At 42.8% G+C, this 21,995-nt stretch overlaps 5 protein-coding genes and 1 long non-coding RNA gene across 6 annotated transcripts; 4 read left to right on the forward strand and 2 right to left on the reverse strand.

The window, feature by feature from the left end:
* Positions 1-1,940: 1,940 nt before the first annotated feature.
* Positions 1,941-2,755, reverse strand: LOC139070793 (histone H2A-like). The gene has a single exon (XM_070553717.1). The coding sequence runs from the start codon at positions 2,662-2,664 to the stop codon at positions 2,278-2,280; it is 387 nt and encodes a 128-aa protein (XP_070409818.1). The 5' UTR covers positions 2,665-2,755; the 3' UTR covers positions 1,941-2,277.
* Positions 2,756-2,821: 66 nt separating this feature from the next.
* LOC139070792 (histone H3) lies at positions 2,822-3,884 on the forward strand. Its single transcript, XM_070553716.1, has one exon. It carries the CDS (start codon positions 3,015-3,017, stop codon positions 3,423-3,425), a length of 411 nt encoding a protein of 136 aa, XP_070409817.1. The 5' UTR covers positions 2,822-3,014; the 3' UTR covers positions 3,426-3,884.
* A 2,764-nt stretch (positions 3,885-6,648) lies between these two features.
* Positions 6,649-8,015, forward strand: LOC129167223 (histone H1-like). Its single transcript, XM_054751718.2, has one exon. The coding sequence runs from the start codon at positions 6,759-6,761 to the stop codon at positions 7,368-7,370; it is 612 nt and encodes a 203-aa protein (XP_054607693.1). The 5' UTR covers positions 6,649-6,758; the 3' UTR covers positions 7,371-8,015.
* Positions 8,016-8,988: 973 nt separating this feature from the next.
* LOC107383799 (histone H4) lies at positions 8,989-9,451 on the forward strand. The gene has a single exon (XM_054751723.2). The coding sequence runs from the start codon at positions 9,031-9,033 to the stop codon at positions 9,340-9,342; it is 312 nt and encodes a 103-aa protein (XP_054607698.2). The 5' UTR covers positions 8,989-9,030; the 3' UTR covers positions 9,343-9,451.
* A 3,079-nt stretch (positions 9,452-12,530) lies between these two features.
* Positions 12,531-13,203, forward strand: LOC107388098 (histone H2B 1/2). Its single transcript, XM_015963488.3, has one exon. The coding sequence runs from the start codon at positions 12,576-12,578 to the stop codon at positions 12,948-12,950; it is 375 nt and encodes a 124-aa protein (XP_015818974.1). The 5' UTR covers positions 12,531-12,575; the 3' UTR covers positions 12,951-13,203.
* A 1,566-nt stretch (positions 13,204-14,769) lies between these two features.
* On the reverse strand, positions 14,770-16,845 carry LOC139070795 (uncharacterized). The gene is made up of 2 exons (XR_011521250.1): positions 16,128-16,845; positions 14,770-16,034 (listed from the first exon to the last, which is right to left on the reverse strand). It is a non-coding gene; the product is annotated as an uncharacterized lncRNA (long non-coding RNA).
* Between the last annotated feature and the right edge of the window lie 5,150 nt (positions 16,846-21,995).

The following is a 21,995-nucleotide window of genomic DNA, read 5'->3' on the forward strand; positions in this document are numbered from 1 at the left end:
ATGTTTCATTAAATGAGGAGAGCTGACATGCACCTGCTAGTTGTTAATTGCATTATGATGCACCTGATGAGCTTTCAAACTTTTGCACTGAAAACATACCTCAAGGTCTCTTCCTGTTTTCTCCTGACAGAAGCACGTCATCGCCTGCTTGAACAACACACTGCCTTACTAGCTTCCTTTTCCGTGTTCCAAAGGTCTTCCTCTGGGTGTCCTGTGCCCTCTCAATATTGCGAAGAACCTACAAAAACATTACATGAAAAGCAGAGAGAGAAATATAAATATTTATTATTCACCAGGTCGCCATGGCAATGCTCATTCTGGAAATATAGAAATACAGAAAAGTTAGCTACTAAAGCAGTAAAAATGTTGAATACACTAACCACATTTCCCCTTTTTTCCCCAACAAGTCTCCTTTCCCTGTCAGTCAGCCCTCTTCAAATGTACAGACTGTTTCATTCAGAACCGTCATCTCCTCAACTCTTGTGTCGATGTCCTCTTCTGGGTCTGCAACCTCAAAGTCATCGTCCATGGGACAGGCGTTCATCACAGCAGGAAGACGTGGATGTCGGTAGAAGAGCAGGAAATAGGCACTGTGGCGGGTGGAGTGCTGATCACACAAAATCTCTCCATTAATTCATTTTCTCTTGCACTTGTCAATAACTTCTTTTTTTTATAAACAAAATTAAAAACATTCTTAAGACGATGCTACACTGTGAAGCAGCGTAAAAGTCATACAAAATGTCAAAATAGGAATACCTGCTTTGCAGTGTTGATGCCGTACACCACAGCAGCAAGGTGAACGTCCCAGTCGTCATGGTTCTGGTTCACGTACTTTCTGAGAGCATGCTTAATGTTCTGGTTGGTCCTCTCATCCTTGAGTTGTATTGCAGAATAGATAAAGAAGCATGACTGATTTCCCATGAGTTACTCAAGGTTAGATATCCAAATGCTAACCTGCCTGTTGGTCTGGGGGTGGTAAGCACTGGAGACAGCATGTTTAATATTCAGCATTCTGAAAATGCTGTCGTTGAGCTGCAGTGGCATGAGCAGACTTGGTCTAAATACATCATCTCAAATGTCAAGGTACGACTAACACTTTCACAAATTTTACCTGGTTCACAAACTCCTTTCCTTGGTCAGTGATGATCTTCCTCACCATGCCAAACATGTATAACTTAGACGTCATGACTGCAGAGACCTCAGCAGCAGTCTTGGACTTAAGAGGTTCTGCAATCACCCAGAACGGTCATGGTCAGGACATATCGGTTCCCTAGACGTGTTTCTGGGAGTGGTCCAATTAAATCCATGCCCAGCAACTCCCAAGGTTCTTTACCTGCAGGTCACAGAACTTATCAAGTGAAAATTTAAAGCTAACCTGCAGCAGACAAGCTTATTAACTTGAAAATTAAATGTAAATAGCTTTAAGATGTACCTTGATGGGATGTAATGTTGGTGCCACGGTCTTGATTGGGTCATTCATCTGGCAGCGATGACAACATCTGACCTGAAAGGCGTATTCCAAACAATATGTCTAGGAAACCCTAAAGCAGTTGATGTAAATTGATAAAATAAAAAGACAGAAACTAATGTTGAAATGTATGTGTGCAAGTAAACACATTCAATTATTCAGCCTACAGATGTTTTAGAAAAAATTATGACGACCTGATTTAGCTTCTTCACTCAAATAAGGCCATTACCCATTCACTGATGTCCTGGTTCAATGTTGGCCAGTAATAGCCAGCAACAACCCTGTGTCGGGTACCTCTGACACCATTGTGGTTCCCGGTACCAGGGTTATTGTGGCACTCCATCAAAACAGGCTTCTTCTCCTCCTCTGACATGACTAGCAGGCGCATGCTCTGCATACTGGGGCCAGTGTAGAAGAGTCTGTTGTCTGGAACAAGATAAAAATGAAGAAAAAAAAAAAAAAGATGAGTTGTAATGTAATTTAATGTAATTTTTTTAAACATGTAAGCTATAAAGCAAATATTGGCATTTTTAATAACAGGAGCCATTTACACCATTACAGCACAACTTACCTTAATACAATCCATCCACTCGAAATGTTAATTATTGGACACTACATGATCAGCTTGTATAATTGTGATGAGTGCTGAAGACTAGAGAAGTGGAACACGCTCAAATAATGTAATTCATAGGCATGAAAAGGACGGTTCATATATTCAGTTATGGAAACAAAGATGAAAGCTCTTTGTGAAGATTGTGTGGCTCTTAAAAGAGCCGTTTTGGGGCTGGTAGCGATGAGAAGCAGCAGCTTTACTTGGTCTTGGCGGGCTTCTCGGTCTTCTTGGGCAGCAGCACAGCCTGGATGTTGGGTAGCACACCACCCTGAGCGATAGTGACTCCACCCAGAAGCTTGTTCAGCTCCTCGTCGTTGCGAACAGCCAGCTGCAGATGACGGGGGATGATCCTAGTCTTCTTGTTGTCGCGGGCGGCGTTTCCAGCCAGCTCCAGGATCTCAGCCGTCAGATATTCTAGCACAGCAGCCAGGTAGACCGGGGCGCCTGCACCGACACGCTCTGCATAGTTACCTTTACGCAGCAGCCTGTGGACACGGCCCACTGGGAACTGGAGCCCGGCACGGGAGGAGCGAGTCTTGGCCTTAGCTCTGGCCTTGCCTCCGGTTTTACCACGACCACTCATTGTTGAAATTTGTTCCTGGAGGAGATACTCGAGAAAAAGTGGCGAGATGTAGCCCCAAACCTCCTTATATTTCTGCACAGAGCGGAGAGAAACTAGTGGCAGCCAACCAGAAGAGCTGAGGAGGAGAGAAGCTTTTTGAGCACAGCGTATCTCCAATAAGCGGTCAGCATTCAGGCGGGGAACCGCTGCTCTGGGCGGGGCTGAGCTCCAGGAGGAGACGGTCACCAATCACGAGCCGAAGCCGTGAAGCTACGTCACTGTCCCGCAGCTACTCTCACTCTTTAAGAGCAGCGACTCTCGGCTCGTTCAGGTTATATTTCCTTCAGTCCCAAACTGACAAACTACTCAAAATGGCTAGAACCAAGCAGACCGCTCGCAAATCTACCGGTGGCAAAGCCCCCAGGAAGCAGCTGGCCACCAAGGCAGCCAGGAAGAGTGCTCCGGCTACCGGCGGTGTGAAGAAGCCTCACCGTTACAGGCCCGGTACCGTGGCTCTCCGAGAGATCCGTCGTTATCAGAAATCCACCGAGCTGCTCATCCGCAAATTGCCCTTCCAGCGCCTGGTCAGAGAAATCGCTCAAGACTTCAAGACCGACCTGCGCTTCCAAAGCTCCGCCGTCATGGCTCTGCAGGAGGCCAGTGAGGCTTACCTGGTGGGCCTGTTCGAGGACACCAACCTGTGCGCCATCCACGCTAAGCGGGTCACCATCATGCCTAAAGACATCCAGCTGGCCCGCCGCATCCGCGGAGAGCGAGCATAAAGTCTTCCAGCTTCAATATCACCACAACGGCTCTTTTAAGAGCCACTTACTGCTTCATCAGAGGGCTTGTTATTGTCTGGTTAGAATCTAAGTCGCGCTGATATTCATTTATCGCTTCAAAATGACCAATTGTTATATCGTAACAGGCGTCCTACGGGTGCTGTATTTCATTGGAAATTGAAAAACTTTATATAAAATATTAACTAATATGGTTTAAATTTATTTTGATCCTGCTCTGTAGAGTACTATAAGAAAATATTTAGTAGTTATGTGAAGTCCGGCTTTTCTTAGAGTCGGTCCTTTTGGCTCAGCTCACCAAGAAGAGCCTGCTCTTTCGGCTCCCAAGTGGTTCCTCAGATTTCCTGTTGCGTGAAGTATATTTATCATTAAAAATAATGCAAAACGACATGTAAAATTATTTACTAATGTAAGAAATGCAATGAATAAAATTATCATTTATATAGATTTGATTTACTGAGCACTTTAAGAAATCTCAACTTTCGACTGTCGCTATTTTCTCACTGTCTTCGTCACACTTTCCTCTCAAGGAGAGAGGGGAGGTAGGGCAGTGTTTCCCCTAGGAATTATTTCAGCTGTGGTGGTGGGGGGGGGATTATGACACATCTCAAGTCTCAATTATTATTTTTTAATCTATAAAACGGGATCTTGTAGGCGCGGCGCTGGGATTTCAGTCGTGGCGGGCGGCCACGGCTACGCCTATGTAATGGGGTGACGGCTCCCAATGACGAGCCTGCTCCCGTCGTTCACTTCATAGAGACGACTCTTAGAACTGGTTCATTCGCGACCTCCACATCACTAATAGTTAGTTAGGATTTTCATACCAAGGCCCAATATGTTAGTATTGTATAAGTTGGCAAAAACATAGAGAAACATCCAAGTTGTCATAGGTATTTTAGTTATTTTTTATTTGTAATCATCCCTATAGACCCTTTTACTGTTTGTAAACAATATGACGTCAGCGCGAATGCGCGCGCAGCTTGGCAACAGAATGGCGTTGTTTCAGGCTTTATCAAGCTACGCTGCGGGTGTATCACCGGCAAATCTTGAATGTTGTATTATTAAACTCACTTTAACGAATGGCAACAGACTCCCGGATCCCTGTGGCATTACGGAATGGGTGGAAGATGTAGGTGCGTGGCCAGAAATCCAGTGGCCCGATATATATACGGTTTTAGTGGAGAGGCCCAGTAAGTACACACATGAGAAGCTACGGGCATACAAATCGTTAGATGCATACAACTATGTTGTCTGTGGCCATGTACAGAAAGTAAAATATCACGACATAGACTCTGAGTTTTGCGTCTTGATGGCAGAAGTCCTTCCTAGCCAAAGACAAGGACACAAGACTGCTATGTACGAGGCTTGGGTCATAGTAAACAAACCAGAGAACTACGTCTTCACAGCCAACTGTACCTGCATGGCAGGGTGAGTATAGCAAAGTGATGGGAATTCCGGCTCTTTTTAGGGAGCCGGTTCTTTTGGCTCAGCTCACCAAAAAGAGCCGGCTCTTTCGGCTCCCTAGTGGCTCCTCAGATTTTCTGTTGCGTAGAGTACATTTATAACCAAAATAATGCAAAACTATATGTAAAATGATTTACTAATGTAAAAAAAAAGCAATATATCAAATATTTATCATTTATATGGATTTAATAACCGAACACTTTAAGAAATCTCCACTTTCCAACTGCTGGCGCTCATTTTCTCACCGTCTTCATCTCTCTCTCTCTCTCTCTCTCTCTCTCTCTCTCTCTCTCTCTCTCTCTCTCTCTCTCTCTCTCTCTCTCTCTCTCTCTCTCTCTCTCTCTCTCTCTCTCTCTCTCTCTCTCTCTCTCTCTCTCTCTCTCTCTCTCTCTCTCTCTCTCTCTCTCTCTCTCTCTCTCTCTCTCTCTCTCTCTCTCTCTCTCTCTCTCTCTCCTCTCCTCTCCTCTCCTCTCCTCTCCTCTCCTCTCCTCTCCTCCTCCTCCTCCTCATGTGCTCTGCTGTGAGTCTGATCCTCCCTCTTCCCCGCCCCTACTGCTCTGTGTGTGGACAGTCTAGACATGCAGTTACAGATGTTGACCAGTCGCCTGTAGCTTTCACCAAAGCAAGAGGGGAGGGGCGGCTCCCAATGACGAGCCGGCTCCCGTCGTTCACTTCAAAGAGCCGGCTCTTAGAGCCGGTTCGTTCGCGACCGACACATCACTAGTATAGCATAGGTTTCTTTTTTTAGCGTGCTCAGAGTACAATCGTGTTAATTTTAGAGAAATACAGTTTATACTAATATGCAGTGGGAAAATACAGATGAATTAGAATGAAATGTTAATTTGAAGCATGAAATAAAGCGTATACATTTGTTTAATTCTGTCATTTTGATGTTCCAGACTTGGGTCATGCTGCAGCCACGCAGCAGCAATTTTATTCAAAGTTGAGCTTTGTGTTAGGATGGGAAAAACAGAAAAGGCTGCAGTTACATCTCAGGCATGTGCATGGAAAGACCTGAGCAGGAAAAATGTAGAGTTAAGTAAAGCTTTACATGCTTTAGTTCATTCAAAGTTGATTGAGTATAAAGTTTAGGTCTGTTAGAAACTCTGAGAGCATCCATCTCTTGTTCTGATCAGTGCTTCAATTTATTCAGTCCTGCTGATGAAAATCCTGTCAGCCACTTTGCCAGGGTTTTAGCTAAATAATTGCTAAATTTTCATATGTGAAAGAAAAACAGTTGCAGTGACTTAAAATACGAATCTTATTTTTATTTAGCCTTCATCGGGGACTTGTAGCAGAGAGATCATCTGCAGCAGACAGCTTCTGACTGGCTCAACAAGTGTGTTTGATGTTGCAACAAAATGTTCATTTTCTAGTAATGTACTCTCAGCAGGTGGTTGTTTTATGTCTGTGTCTCTAAAATAACATGTAAACTTGCATTATGACGCGTTTTACTGCGCGTACCGTGATTGTAGAATAAATAAGAGATGGAAAAGTAGCTCATCGGCGCCGAGTCCGGAGGTGAATCGGTGGAGTTATTAAGCTCCAGCATCAAAATGCAGAAAGCATCCGAGCCCAGCATGAACTGAACATGAAGAGACACAAGTCCGCTGTAGACTCGTACTCTGACAGCATGCTGCGCTGCTCACGCGCTCGTATTTATCCAGTTTTATGGTGAAGAGAAAACACAAACAGAACGCGTCCATGTTGTCAACAAGAGCCGCAGAGAAAGTTGAGTCTTCACGGTTCTCATGGCGTGTTTAAGTACAGCCTGTAGCTCACGGAGTTTCTTCAATTAGTCTGAGTCTCGTTTGAGTTGTGGTTTCTACACGAACACAGAGAAAGAAGAAAATGGCAGAAATTGCTCCAGCTCCCGCCGCCGCTCCGGCCAAAGCAGCCAAGAAGAAGAGCGCCAAGCCGAAGAAGGCTGGTCCCAGCGTAGGTGAGCTGATCGTGAAAACTGTGGCCGCGTCCAAGGAGCGCAGCGGTGTGTCTGCTGCTGCCCTCAAGAAGGCTCTGGCTGCTGGAGGATACGATGTGGACAAGAACAAAGCCCGCGTCAAGACCGCCATCAAGAGCCTGGTGTCCAAAGGCACCCTGGTCCAGACTAAGGGAGTCGGTGCCTCCGGGTCGTTCAAGATGAGCAAAAAGGTGGAGACTAAAGCCAAGAAGCCCGCAAAGAAAGCCGTGGCTCCCAAAGCTAAGAAGCCCGCAGCCAAGAAACCCGCAGCGGCCAAGAAGCCCAAGAAAGCTGCAGCAGCAGCAGCCAAGAAGCCCGCAGCTGCTAAGAAGTCCCCCAAGAAGGTCAAGAAGCCCGCTGCGGCCAAGAAGCCAGCCAAGAGCCCCAAGAAAGCCACCAAGAGCCCCAAGAAGGTGGTCAAAAAGGCTCCTGCAGCCAAGAAGGCACCAGCTAAGAAGGCAGCCAAACCCAAAGCCAAGAAGGCCGCTCCCAAGAAGAAGTGAACTCCTCACTTCTCATCACAGCTCCACAAAGGCTCTTTTAAGAGCCACCATATCATCTAAAGAGCTTTTTCTGTATTAACAGATTAATTTTTTTACATTTTGAAAATGTATTTCAATTTTTGCAATATTGTCTTCGGATTTAACAGATTTACTTTTAGCCATCAAGGTCAACTATCAACTGTCTAAATTATTTTACACTTGGAAACTGGTCTTTAGCTGCTTATGTTGAACATACAATTCAATTCATGGATGATTTGCACATTTTAATTCATTGCAAGGAAAAAAAATGCTTAAATTAAAAATAAATTTAACATGGGCACAAATAATTATTACCCATCAATCTCAAGTAGGTCAGATTATATACATTTCCTAATGCTAACTTTTCAAATAAGAGTCGTTAAAACATTAAACATACCTGTGATCACGCAGACCTCAAATTTTAAGGTGAAACTTCTGTAAAAAAAGAATTAAAAACGTATATAATATATTATTAGCCTAGTGAACTAGACCAAATTCTTGCTATGCAAAGGGCTTGCCAGGCTAATATATTATAACTCCGGTTCGTTTCAAACATTGACTTTAACGAAATAAACATTGTTGCACTAGTAACATTCTAGCAATTAAATGTTTCTACTTAATCTAAAACATGACTTGTGTATGTTTATTAATACACCTCAGTACCTTTAAAGCTACATTCGTTAATTTTCTCAGTATATAAAAATGTAAAAAGGTCATTCCACATCATCAGCTTGCATGACAAAAGCTGAAGTTTGTTGCATTTTTGTTTCCCATTCTGAAAGGGCTACTTCAACCACTTTTTCCAGTCCCTGAGCATTTTTAGAGCATTTATGCTCTAACTAAAGCTAGACCAGAGTATTCTACTAATGGAATCTGTAAAACAGTTTGTCAATCTTGTATTTGACTTTTGAAAGTTAAAAAAAAAATAAAGTAGCTTTGAGCACAATTAGTGGAACAGAACAGAACAGCTTTATTGTTATTTTGTTCTGCTCAAAGTATGTCTTTTCTGTATAATTACCTGGTTCATTGATCTTTGTTTAACTTTTAAGTCACAAACACACATGTTCAAACAATCTCATTTATTCATTCATAATGCAAATTGTTCATCTATTTTTGGAAACCAATAAAATGTGCATACACCCTAAATTTCAGGAAATCTTACACATAAATGCTTGGATAGAAGAATGATTACTACAGAAGATCTGAAATCCTGAATACATGGTAGTGTTCAGCAGATACAAAGTATCAAAGTACAGGAAGTCATTAATATGTAACATAATTATTAGTACAAAGTAACATTGTAAATGAAACTAGACTCATGCACAGTTTTGGAAGTATTCTGAAATCCCCTAACTGCAGATTACAAAAATACTGTTCTAACTAATTAAACATTGATTTACGTTATAGACGGTTTAACATAGTGTACAAAAACCCTGCGTTGTTAGCCAATCTACAGGGGGAAAAAAAGTTTCAACATATATAAATGTGTTAATGAATCCTATTAAGACCACTTGATGGCCCTACAACAAAACAGGAAAAAAGTCAGCAGATGCTCCTGTTCTCTAACACGTCCTTTAGTGTGACATAAAGGCTCTTGAGCCTCTACAGTATTACCTTTCGATAAACTACAACTCTTATAGCCATGTCTGGAAGAGGCAAGGGAGGCAAGGGACTCGGAAAAGGAGGCGCCAAGCGTCATCGTAAGGTTCTCCGTGATAACATCCAGGGTATCACCAAGCCTGCCATCCGCCGTCTGGCTCGCCGTGGTGGAGTCAAACGTATCTCTGGTCTCATCTATGAGGAGACCCGTGGGGTGCTCAAGGTGTTTCTGGAGAACGTCATCCGTGATGCAGTCACCTACACCGAGCATGCCAAGAGGAAGACTGTAACTGCCATGGATGTAGTTTACGCTCTGAAGAGACAGGGACGCACTCTGTACGGCTTCGGAGGTTAAATTGTAATTCTGAGTCATACCCAAAAAGGCCCTTTTCAGGGCCACTAACTTTTGAAAAATGAGAAATTGTCCACTTCCTGTATGCAATTAAATTGCCTTTGGTCTAAACATTTAAAAGATTAAAGAAATCTACATGTTAAGACTGGTATTAAATAATGTTGATAAAGTGTGGAAATACAATTGTAGCTACATTTAAATTCTTATCTGTGGTCACAGCAGTGGGAGGAGTTTGAGCGGGTGAGTTCGACCGACTTCAAGGGAGGTTTGTTCAGATGAACGGCTCTCTGCAGGGACTCGGCTCTCATCATTCACTTTGAAAATCGTTTCAAAAGATTCAATTCGTTCGTGAATCACTAATAAATGCTGGTAAAGATTATTTCTAAACCGACAAATTGAAGAAATGGACCTCGGACTTATTCTAGTCAGAGGGAGTTTAACACAAATGGCATGTCTCCCCACTTATTTTCTAAACCGGGTAATAACAAATGACAGATGATTAGATCAAGTTTGATGCTCAGGGATCACAGGAACTAACAAGACTTTCAAATAAGGAAAATCGGAGTACATTTAAAAGTAGAAAGCAATTACCAATGATGTTGATGTCTAGCTTTCAGTGAGTATCATGAAAGGCATTCATATGTTTGACAATGATGGGTTCAGAATGGACAACGTAAAACAAAACGACAAACACTGTTGTAGATAACATCCAGGAATGAAGGCATGTAGAGGAAGAGTTCTGATAGATTATATCTGCATAATCTAAAATAGGAAGCAGAAGCTGATTTGCAATATGTTGTACTGCAAGGTCAAAACAATTGATAGAACAGTACAGTGTTCGTAAACAACTAGTAATTTTATGAGAAACTGTCTGGACATGATTTTTGAATGATACATCTTGTAGCTGCCGCAGTTAGATGTGGTTATTCATTGTCATTTGTTTGATTTAACTGTGGAAATATTTAATTTAATTTCTTTGTTGATTTGACGCCGTTCATGTCGGTTCATTTCCTTTAATGTTCTCTGTCTTTTATTTGCGCCTGATGTGTATCGCTGCTGTGGAGCGGGGCGCTTCACCTTGTCCTCCGACGCACAGATCACTGATGCGGCCTCCAAGCAGGGAGCGCTCCGCTGTTTTCGCGGTCAGTAGATCTGCCTCCTGAGCACGGACACAGTAACAATCAGGTGTCGCCACCTCAAAAACTAATTTAACACGCGATTGTTCATGTCGGTTCATTTCCTTTAATGTTTTCTGTCTTTTATTTGCGCCTGATGCGTTTCGCTGCATGCTGTGGAGCGGGGCGCTGCGCGCAACACCTTGTCCTCCAACGCACTGATCACTGATACGGCCGCCAAACAGCGAGCGCTCCGCTGTTTTTGCGGTCGGTAGATCTTTTAGAACTGCAGTTCAAAGGTAACTCATGAGGTGAATATATATGAACCCAGGTAGCAGTTTTTCTTTAGGATTGAGAGGAGATGCAGGAAGATAATAAACAGGCAGGACAGAAAAATAGTCAAATAAAAACAAGTTAGTTTTTGTACCTGGTGGTTGCAACAAACAGACACCATTGAAGGTAATCAGAAGTGAGGAACAGAAAATGAAATAATTATTTTAATGTTTAGAGCAGCAGGAACTCCGAGAGGCTGCAGGCGCATCAGTGAGTTTGCGGCCGCTGCGCAGGAGGAGGGGGGAGAGGGCTGAAGCAGAAACTACCGTTGTTAAAAGAAATGTGTTTAACTTTGAAAATGTGGGCGCAATTTTAATTGTCAAAAACTCCAGCGAACAATTAGTTCATTTTGCTCAAATAGAAATAGAGGCCTGCCTGTGTTTTGAGAGCGCTACTTAAAGACATTGGATTTTCTAGAAAATCCCAAAACCTTTTTCAGCTGAGATTTTATTGCTGTTTTACACGTGACATTCAAAAACTGTTTGCCTTGACCAATTACTTTAAGGTGCCCTTGTCCTATGGTACAGGGTTTTTAATGGGCCACACTTAGAACCTTGATATTGTAATTTTAAAGTGCTTTATTGCTTTACACTCTTATCACAAATTGTAGAAGTTTTGTTTATTAAAGCTTCTTGACTATACATGTAGTCAAACAATTTAACTGTACATTAATGCATTACAGTCACAATAAACAATTTTTGTCATTTCATTTTATGAAAATATTCATTAAAAATTCATCATGGGTGGGACAGATGTTATAGAGCAAATTGCAGGTCAATTTTTTTTCTAATTCATATTTCATTTTAAAATTCATAACATTGCAGTTTTTCAAGTAAAAAGTGGCCTTTCTCAGCAAATTTTCTAAAAATGCTCTGTTTTTCTAAATCTTAACCACTGACGTAACCAAAGAAGCCAGGCACTGCCTCAGCTCATCGTAGAGAGTGTGTAGTTTTAGGGTAGAGAGGTTGTGTTATCGAGTCAGTGTGTGTGTACTAGTTTTGGATCGTGTTCATTTTGATAAACCATTGTTTGAGAAGGCTGTACAAACTCCAGCCTGCCTGTACATCGAGTCCACGGGTTTACAAATAAGAAACAATGCCTCTATCTTCATGCCTGGGGGTGTTTTGTGCAGCTGAAAAGACGGGACTTCTTTAGCCCACTTCGGTCGATACCGGGACAGGGAGGTCCGCGCTGGCTGAGACCCTTGGCGGGGTTTCAAAAATTAAATGCAGATTGGATTCAGTTTGTAAAAATTTTTACTTCAGTTCGACCTGCTTAAATTTTTTATTTTGTCATAAAAAACAATTAGTATTTTATTTAAACTATCTTCAGCTTTATTCATTTTATGAGAGTTTTTGATTCATTGGTTGGGAAATTAATCAGAACAGAACAGAACAATTACTTTAAAGTACATATAATATATGATGCTGTTTAAAGGAAATGCTCCTTAAATGTCAATAGTTTTTGGAAGTATTTTTTCATTTATGATCTAATTTCTGAACACTATGGACAAACTGGCATTGCTGCATAGATTTCAGGTAGGGTCTGGGACTGAACAGAAACATATTAGCGATTTCTGTGTGTTTAAAATGTTATATTACTGAACCTTTCTACAAAAAATGCCATCAGGAACCGCTGTTTAGATTAACAAACCCCACCTCCTATTTACTAGCTGATGTATTCAACCAATCACAGGCGGGAGATGGAGCAGGAAAATTAGCCTCAAGCTTGTATAAAGAAGTCTCCGTAGCACTCAGCGTTACTGTCGTTTGATTTTGCTATCGTAAAATGCCTGAACCTGCCAAGTCTGCGCCCAAGAAGGGCTCCAAGAAAGCGGTGACCAAAACCGCTGGCAAGGGAGGAAAGAAGAGGAAGAGGACCAGGAAGGAGAGCTATGCCATCTACGTGTACAAGGTCCTGAAGCAGGTCCACCCCGACACCGGCATCTCGTCCAAGGCCATGAGCATCATGAACTCGTTCGTTAACGACATCTTTGAACGCATCGCTTCTGAGGCTTCTCGTCTGGCGCACTACAACAAGCGCTCCACCATCACCTCCCGGGAGATTCAGACCGCTGTCCGCCTTCTGCTGCCCGGTGAGCTGGCTAAGCACGCCGTTTCTGAGGGCACCAAGGCTGTTACCAAGTACACCAGCTCCAAGTAAACTCCTGGTTAACGTCACGAACCCCCCAAAGGCTCTTTTAAGAGCCACCCACTTTTTCTAATGAGAAATAATCCTAGTATCAAATGCCAACCCTAACCCTGTTAATTCAAGTTTGACGTGAAGTGAAAGGAAAAGTGTCCTCAGTACTTTGTCAAGCGGTTATTAAGTGATTGTCACTGAAAATCCTGAAGCTGTGTTTGAAAACCAACTAGTTCCTGTGTCAGTGCAATATGTTCAAGATGCAGACTGGAAACCCTGGTATAACTGTCTTTTTCTAGATTATTGTATTTTTTTGTTAATAATTTGGGTCTCTTGTACTTTAATGCATCACTCATTTCATGTATCTAATCACAATGATTTTCCACTTGAATTGGACTAAATCCTTGATGTTGACTTGATTCTTTTTACTGAACTGACTCACCAAAACACATTTTTTTAAATTCATTTGAGTCAGTTGCCCACAGTGCAAAACAATTTACAGTATTCCTCAAACCTAGTGTAACACTCTGGATGAGCTGAATGTTACTATACTCGAGGGTCAAGGGTAGAGAGAGATCGAAGAAACGACACGGGGAAACGTCTTCATCAGAGCTGCAACCATAACTTTAACCGTTATTTTTTTCCCTGCTGACTCTCCACTGACCAAACAGCACCCTCTCTCGGGTGTATCACTCCGCCAGACATTCACCAGACACAAACAATAAATCTCATCCTACACTCTTCCCTCTCTTTAAATGAAATGTCCTCATTTCAGTCCTAGAAAAACCATAAATCTCATCCTAAAATGGAGGACCACAAAAAAAAAGAAAAAAGAATGCTGTCCAACAAGTCGGACATGTTCAGAAGAATAGAACCGGAGATAAAACAAGTTCTGGTTCGGAGCAAGAGTTTATAAAGAAGTTAGCTAGATCCAGCTTTTATTTTGGTAACCACCTTCCACTTAAGCCACATTCCCACCTGTACCGGGTCGGCCCGGGCCGGGCAGCGTAGGTTGATTACATACCTGGGTGGCCTGGAATTTTCCCAGGCCAACCAAGGCCCATTCTCGGCCCTCTTCCCGAGGGGTACTGCTTCAGGCTGACCTGGCCCAACACGCCCACTGTCCACCGATTGGTCAGGCCATGTATTACCATCCCCTTCAATAACATCGTCTGATTGGCCCTGCGTTGTTATTTAGTGATGTCACAGAATCGCGCCCTGACTCAAACCTCCAAACTCACCAGTGTTGACATGATGGCTTCTCCCTGCTCCCAGACCTCATCTCCTAACCCCTGGAGCAATGAAGAGGTTAAAACCTTCCTCTCGTTGCTCAGCGACGAGAGAATCCAGCGCGAACTGGATGGCACGGTGCGTAATGAGAAGATATTTCAGGGGCTTGCACAGGCGATGTTCACCCACGGCTTTGAACGCACCTCGAAGCAGTGCCGAGAAAAAATAAAAAAGCTCAAGGCTGAGTACAGGTCCGTCAAGGACCACAACAGCAGGAGTGGAGCAGACAGGCGGCAGTGGAAGTGGTTTGCTGAAATGGACGCCATTTATGGTGAGAGGCCTGTGAGCAATGGCCGCGAGAGTGGCGTGGACACAGCCACTCCAGCTAACACTGGACCTCAGGACAACGGTGAGTGAGCACTAATCATAATAAGTAATAATATGACCTCCGTTCGTGCTACACTGTACTATAGTGCGGACGAAATGCTGTGCTAGTGTAACCGGATTACAGGATACAATAAGATAATTAAAAGAAAAAATAAACAAATGGGCCAATAATTAGGTTCGGGGAGAATTGGAGGTTGTTTAAGAATGACTGGAGTCACGGGTATAGCATGAAACGGTTTATATACTAAATTTTAATAATAATGGGAGATATAACACATAAAGATAACACACAAAAACAGATGAAAACAATCGACAATAGTAAAATGCTCGGTATGAGATTTGATCATATGAGTCACAAGTCAGCCGGCGTCAAGTCAAATCCCCACGCTTGGGGTGAAAGTCAGAGTCCGGTGGTGCGATTTTTTCCTACCGCACCGTTGAGATTGTTCACAGAAGAGAGCAGTCTGCTCTTCAGTTACTTGAGATGTCCTGGTTCGTTCAGTGGTTAAGGCTCGCCATCTCCCTCGTCAGGAAGAAATCCAGTTCTCGTTCCAAGTGAGTGATCATAGGAGTCGGGATCAAACCCAAGGAAAAAAAAAACCCAGCCTGTAAACAACAGGACTGTTAGCAAGTTGGCATCGACCCTTCTCGTCACATCACAGCATAAAGTCTTACAGACTTAAACAAATGCTTCACTCTATTGGCATAGCCAATCATGTTTGGGTTCACAGTTCAACTAACATAACATCAATTTGATTGTCTATTAAAATAATTCTCAGTAGCTCTGGAAATATAATTACATATGACAACAATTGTTCAGCTCAATAGGCTCAGTTAGATTCTATTACTCTACACTATTCGACAAGAAATACATTCATGACAACAAGGATACATTTAGTTGTGTTTCTATACAGCATTGTGACACCTTGTATATCTGTAACACAATAAATAAATAAATAAATAAACAAACAAATAAATAAATAAATAAATAAAATTTTCTATAACAAAATTAAACAAAATATAAATTCTGGTCCTTTGGTCCACCTTTGTAAAATAATTCCTCCCTAATCAGTTAGCTTTTATTTATTTTTATTTATCTATTTTTTTTTATTATTAAATGTTTGGTTAAGGGACGCATTGCTAATTCTATGGCGTTAGCTATAACGCCCCTGAGGACCTTGTACATCTAGGCCGTACCACCATTAACTGGCGGTTTGAGCCGTTAACTCCTGGGAATCCCATATGCCCTACCGCCGTTAACTGGCGGTTTGAGCCGTTAACTCCTATATGCCCTACCACCGTTAACTGGTAGTTTGAGATGTTAACTCCTGGGATCTAACGTCTAGCAGCCCACTGCTGTCACCTCGGTTGCTGTAATTAGCTTTTTGAATTTAATAATTTACTGAATTTAATCTCATTCACTCACCAACGCGCTCCAACGGTTCCCTCCTACAGAGGATTGGTTCACTCTGTCGTCTCCACACAAATCTATAAGAATGGAATTAATTTGATAAGCTATTTAAGTTTCCTTTTTTTTTAAGTTGCATCGTTAGCTTTTTCTCTTCTTTTTTCTTTACTCACCGCGTTGGTTCCAAGTTCCTAGCTCTTATTAGAAGGAGTCAAGTCCGCCTCTCCCTCTATCTATGCGGCACCCAAATCAGGGTTCTTCACGGCCTCGACCATTGTTTTTTTTTCTCTCTCTCTCTCTCTCTAACCGCTCAGTCTTTGCTTTCTGTATCTGCGTGCTGCACAGCCGTTTGTCTCTCCTCTCGCTCAGCTGCGTCGCACGGTTTTATTTCGCGGAGGCGGGACTTATTTCTCTCAGCCAATGAAATTTCAGATTCCCACCTGGACCAATAGTATACAGCTTTCCTCTTCTGTTTCTGTTAGTGATGTTCAAGATTCTTGTTTTAACCGATGTTTAATATTAAACTCGTTATTTTAGTTATTCACCCTTCCAATAATTCATTATGAAATTATCTATTAGTTAATTAGATATCTATTAATTAGTATTGTTAATTTCCTTAATTTATATTTTATATTTTATCTAAATTGAGGATGGATCATATTAGTAAGCCAATTAGTTAATACCTCATTAAGGTTCTAGCTTCTGGGTTACACTAGCTTTAGGTAGCGCTGATGTGCGACATAACAACAACAGGCTAGGCGACAAAAGGCTAGGCTAACTCCAGGCTAGGTGTGGCATGCCTACTAGCCTAGCTTGCCCATTAACTTCTTCGGTCAGTACTTGTGTTTGTGCATATTAAGTAACTGTTTTCTCTTTGTAAAAGAGGTAACTCTGGAAATGTGCGCCGATGGGAGCCAGGACGTGCCCGACACCGGGGACATGGACGCTGGGCCCTCATCTGCCGACAGCGGGCGTAGCTGCAGCCCGAGCGTCTCAGCGCCGTCGGTGGGCAGCAGACCACGCTACGGTGAGTTCATTTGCAACAACAACATCAAAATATGACAAGCACGTGTGATTACATATACATCTTCTTGGCGTTTGTTCAGGAAAAAGGAAGCGGGGGGAGCACCAGCGTGTCCCCATTGTTGGAGACGCTGGTGGAGAGTGACGCGGGGTTCCTGGAGACTACAAGGAGGATGAACAGCTTAATGGAGCAGCAAATGGAGGCAGATGCGGAGGATAGACGCCTGGACAGGGAGGACAGACGCCTGGACAGGGAGGAGAGACGCGAGGAGCGGGCTGAGAGACGAGAGGAGAGGATGGCACAGCAGCAATTCAATGACTCCTTTCTGGATGTGCTGCGCAGTTTGGTGTCTGCTGTTGATAAATCAACCAAATGACTCGATTTCCTTTTATTATGTTAGGTGTGCAATAAAGTGTTTGACAATGCAACGTGTAATCCATCATTGTTCTTTTCACAGAATGTGAAGTGGAAAGGTCCAGTCATGGTTCCAATATATAGCTGTGTGCTAAAATAGCATACAACAGCCTTGGGTATTTGCTCTATTCATCTCAGATTTATATAGGAATAAATACCAGGTAGGTGTCAGTGTAGACAGGATTATGTTATGTCAGGAGTGTAGAGCAGGATCAGAAGCTAAAATGTGCCCCCCACACTTGGCTATTAAGAACTTTTGTCAGGCAATGTAGAGTCGAAATATTTACCTGCACGTGCCATAACGACTTGAGTCATGGCTAAGCCTTGGATGTGCATAAAACAATTGCTTAAGTCAAATTTATCTAGCTGATCTGCATTCATTTGGACATGATGTCCATATAATTTATTTGGATTTAAGAGTATTTCCTTTATGTCAGCAGGCGTGTTTAGAAGTCCCAGAAGCTCAAATGTGTACAGTCCACACTTGACTTAATACAAACTCATGAAATGTATTTGCTCATGTTTACAATGTTTAGATGGTGGTGCATTAAAAATCGTAAGGGTCAAACATTAGCTGCGTGGAGAAAACTTTATTTGGGCAAAACATTCAGTCAAATGAAATTAAATCACTGCTGCCCCACAAGGTGCATCATCAGAGCATCACGCTTTGCTCTGCCTCCCACATCTCCTGTGTTTTGTGGCGGTGGGGGGTGCAGCCACAGGTTCAGGGTATTCTGTTTCAGTCGTCCACACATTGTCATAATGCTCCCCATGGCTCTCACACAGATTATGCAGGGCACAGCAGGTCAGAATCATGGAACGCACCAGACTGACATCACAGTCATTCCTTTTCAGCAGGCAACGCCACCTTCCCTTCAGCCTACCAAAGGCATTTTCAACCACCACACGTGCCCGGCTGAACTTCTTGTTATAAAGAAGTTGCTGCTCTGTCAGACGCCCAGTGTCTGTGAAGGGTTTCAGCAGCCAGTCTTGTAGCGGGTAAGCAGAGTCACCCAGGATGCAGTATCCAAAGTCAATGCCAGCAATTTGGATGGAATGGTCAGGGAAGAGATTTCCACGGCTTGCCAAATCCCAGATGGAGGACAGTCTCAGGACACTCGCGTCGTGCATGCTCCCTGGAAGCCCTGCAAAAACGTTCCAAAACAGTCCCTTTCCATCAACCACAGCTTGCAGGATGAGTGAGTGCCACCCTTTACGGTTGAAATAGTCTGTGTGAAAGTCTCTGGGTGCTATGATGGGGATGTGTGAGCCATCAATAGCACCCACACACTGTGGCAACCCCCACCTGCTCTCAAAATAGGATGCTATCTCCCGAAATTTACCCTCATCGGGTAAATGAATCAGTTCTGGCAACAGCAATGCTTCTGCAGCAGCACAAAAGTCCTTCACACACTTGGCAACAGTTGAGATGCCAACACCAAACAGAACACTGATGGGTCTGTAATCTGAACCTGTAGCAAATTTCCACAGAGCAATAGCCACAATCTTCCTCAGAGGCACACACTCACGGAAGAAAGTGTCCTTTCGCTGCAATGCTGGACGCAGTTTGTTGCACAGGAACATGAACGTCTCCTCAGACATTCTGAAGTGCTGCAACCACTGCGCTTCCGTGTAACGAGGCACGTAATTATCCCACCAGTCAGACGATCGGTTGAGTGACCAGATCGCGCATCTGCGGCTGGGGCCTTCCAAAATAGCCATCTAAAGAAATTGAACGTATTTTATTAACTTGAAATGTATTAAACACGCACGTCAGAATTAGAATTTTAGCAATTACCAGGATGCGTCGTCTGCGCTGTCGTAATCGCAGCAATGTGTTGTACTGCTTCAGCATGGCTTCCTGCATGACTCGGCGACGCTTTGCAGATTTCATCCTCCTCTCATCCCTTTTCATCCTCCTCTCATCCCTCCTCAGCTGGTGAAGCCGACGCCTTTCGGCCTGTCTGGCGCGGAGTCTGGCCCCCAAAACGAGCCACAAGCGCAGAACCATGAAAACTATCACTACGAGGTTCTCCATTGTTTACAATAGTGTCAACAACACAGGGCGGCTTGAATAGTTGCTGATATATGACATCACTGACATCTTAGCGCCACTTTCTCCCGCCGATTTCTGGGGACCGCCCCCATGTCCGCATTCCGGAGCAGGGCCGTGAGGAGGGTGTGGAAGCACTCGGGCCAGGCTGGGGCCGGCCCAGCCCGGGCCGACCCGGTACAGGTGGGAATGGGGCTTTATTGGCAAGCAAATTTGCATATTAGCTAAATATTTAAGTACCAGCTAAATATTTATTTTCCACGATGTTATTTAGCTCCACACTATATTTTATATTTTTGGGTCAGACTTAAATATTTATTTCCCAAATACTGATTTTGCAAACTAAATGTTTAGCTCCAAAATAAATATTTAGCTGGGATCTAAACATTTATTTTGGAAAATAAATATTTAATTTACAAATTAAATATTTAGTTCCAAAATAAATATTTAATTAGTAAATTAAATATTTAGTTAGTGAATTAAATATTTATTTTACAAACTAAATATTTAGATCAGACCTAAATATTTAGTTTACAAAAGAAATATTTAACTACAAATTAAATATTTAGCTTGCTAACTAAATATTTATTTGGAAACTTTAACATTTATAAACGTATGAATAACATGATGAAAATATGACTTTGAAAAAGTGAACTCCCTGTTTTTTTTTCTTATGATATGCTAAATAACCAAAAATATTGCTGTTAGTTTATGACTGTTTGACTTTACAAATGGCACCCCATACATGTGGGGCATACAGAGCAAAACTGGTCAATATCAGATCTCATACTGGGCCAATAGCACATACTTAAAGCTTTACTAAGTGTGCGGTCAGCGCTGTAGTGACCAGAAGATGGATTTCCATGCAGCATATGTAAAGTCTCTGTAACAAGCTTTTGGGGTATCAAAACTTGAAGGACAGATGGCTTTCCTGGTGCAGTGTTAGCCTGCCTACAAAGTAGCCCATCTGAAATCATAAGTTTTGTAAACTGCCACCATAGCTTTCTTTGTAGCTTTCCTTTAACTTTTCTGAGATAAGGTCTTTTGTTCCCCTGTACCCATGTATACACTTCAGCAAGAACTGGATCTGCCGACTGTTCAGCCAAAATGTAACCTCTCTAGCTAGAAAATGTATGCGTCAGAATATCTCCATCTGCATCGTCAGGTTGAGGCGCAGAACTGTCTGTTTGTGATGTACAAACTTGAGCTGACGTGTTTATGTCCAATGGAAGCTGTGGTTCCAGGTTGACAGGAGCAGGAGGATCTTCTTCAGGGGGTTGTGAATTTTCCTCCGTATCTTCTGGGTTAGGGTCGGGATATGTGACATAGCATCTGCATTTCCGTGCTTCTGTCCCTACTTATGCATGATTGTCCACACATATGGATCCAGCTCCAATGTCCAACGAGCTCTCCATCCTGTCGGGTCATGTGTGCCATCCATTTTCCCGATGCTGAGTAGTGGACGATGATCAGTGATAATTGTGAAGGGGTTTGAACTTAAGTAATGCCGGAAATGTCTGACTGACCAGACAATAGCCCAGAACTCTTTATCATACAGTGGACCATTTTCTTTCTGCATGGGTCAGAACATGGCTGGCATATGCAATGACTCGTTCCTCCCCCTTTTGGATCTGTGACAGTACCAAACCCACAGCACAATTGGAAGCATCAGTACTGAGGATGAATGGCTGATGAAAGTTGGGAAAAGCCATAATAGGAGCACTGGTTAGTGCAGCTTTCAATGTTTGGAACGCAGCCGAACATTCATCAGTCCAGTCGAATGCCACATCTTTTTGTGTGAGTCTGTGCAAAGGATGAGCAACGAAGGCATATTTGTGTACAAATCGCCTGTAGTATGAACAGAGACCCAGAAAAGCTCTGACTTGAGAAGAAGAAGTGGGAACAGGTAACCCGGCAAGCAGCGGGGGAGGAGAAAATGCAACTCCAACCAATTTTTCAAGTCCCCGAGCATATTTAATCTGCTCTAAATATGAAAATAAAATATGCACTTTTCCAAACTGGACAAGAGTATTCTACACTAATGTAATCTGTAAAACATAGTTTGTGAATCTTGAATTAGATTTTTTTAAAGTTCAAAATGGTAGATTTGAGCACAATCAGAACTGAGCTTTATAAACATTGTCATTAATCAATTCATAATGTTAATTGTTTATCTATTTATGGAAACCAATAATGACGATTGAAGCTCAGGGATGTGCATGCAACCTAACTTTCGAGAAATCACTATCCAACAAAAGAAATGAATTCATACATAGAAGAACGCTTTATTGAATACATAGATGTGTTAGACAATAGAAATGTGTTAATGAATTAGTGATGTGTCGGTAGCTAACGAAACGGCTCTAAGAGCCGGCTCTTTGAAGTGAACGACGGGAGCCGGCTCGTCATTGGGAGCCGTCCCCTCCCCTCCCCCCTCCCTTGGTGAAAGCTACAGGCGATTGGTCAACATGTGTAACTGTGTGTCCAGACTGTCCACACACAGAGCAGTAGGGGTGGGGAAGAGGGAGGATCATACTCAGACAGACACAC

Source organism: Nothobranchius furzeri, chromosome 7 (genome assembly GCF_043380555.1).
Source record: "Nothobranchius furzeri strain GRZ-AD chromosome 7, NfurGRZ-RIMD1, whole genome shotgun sequence".
NCBI classification, from domain to species: domain Eukaryota; kingdom Metazoa; phylum Chordata; class Actinopteri; order Cyprinodontiformes; family Nothobranchiidae; genus Nothobranchius; species Nothobranchius furzeri.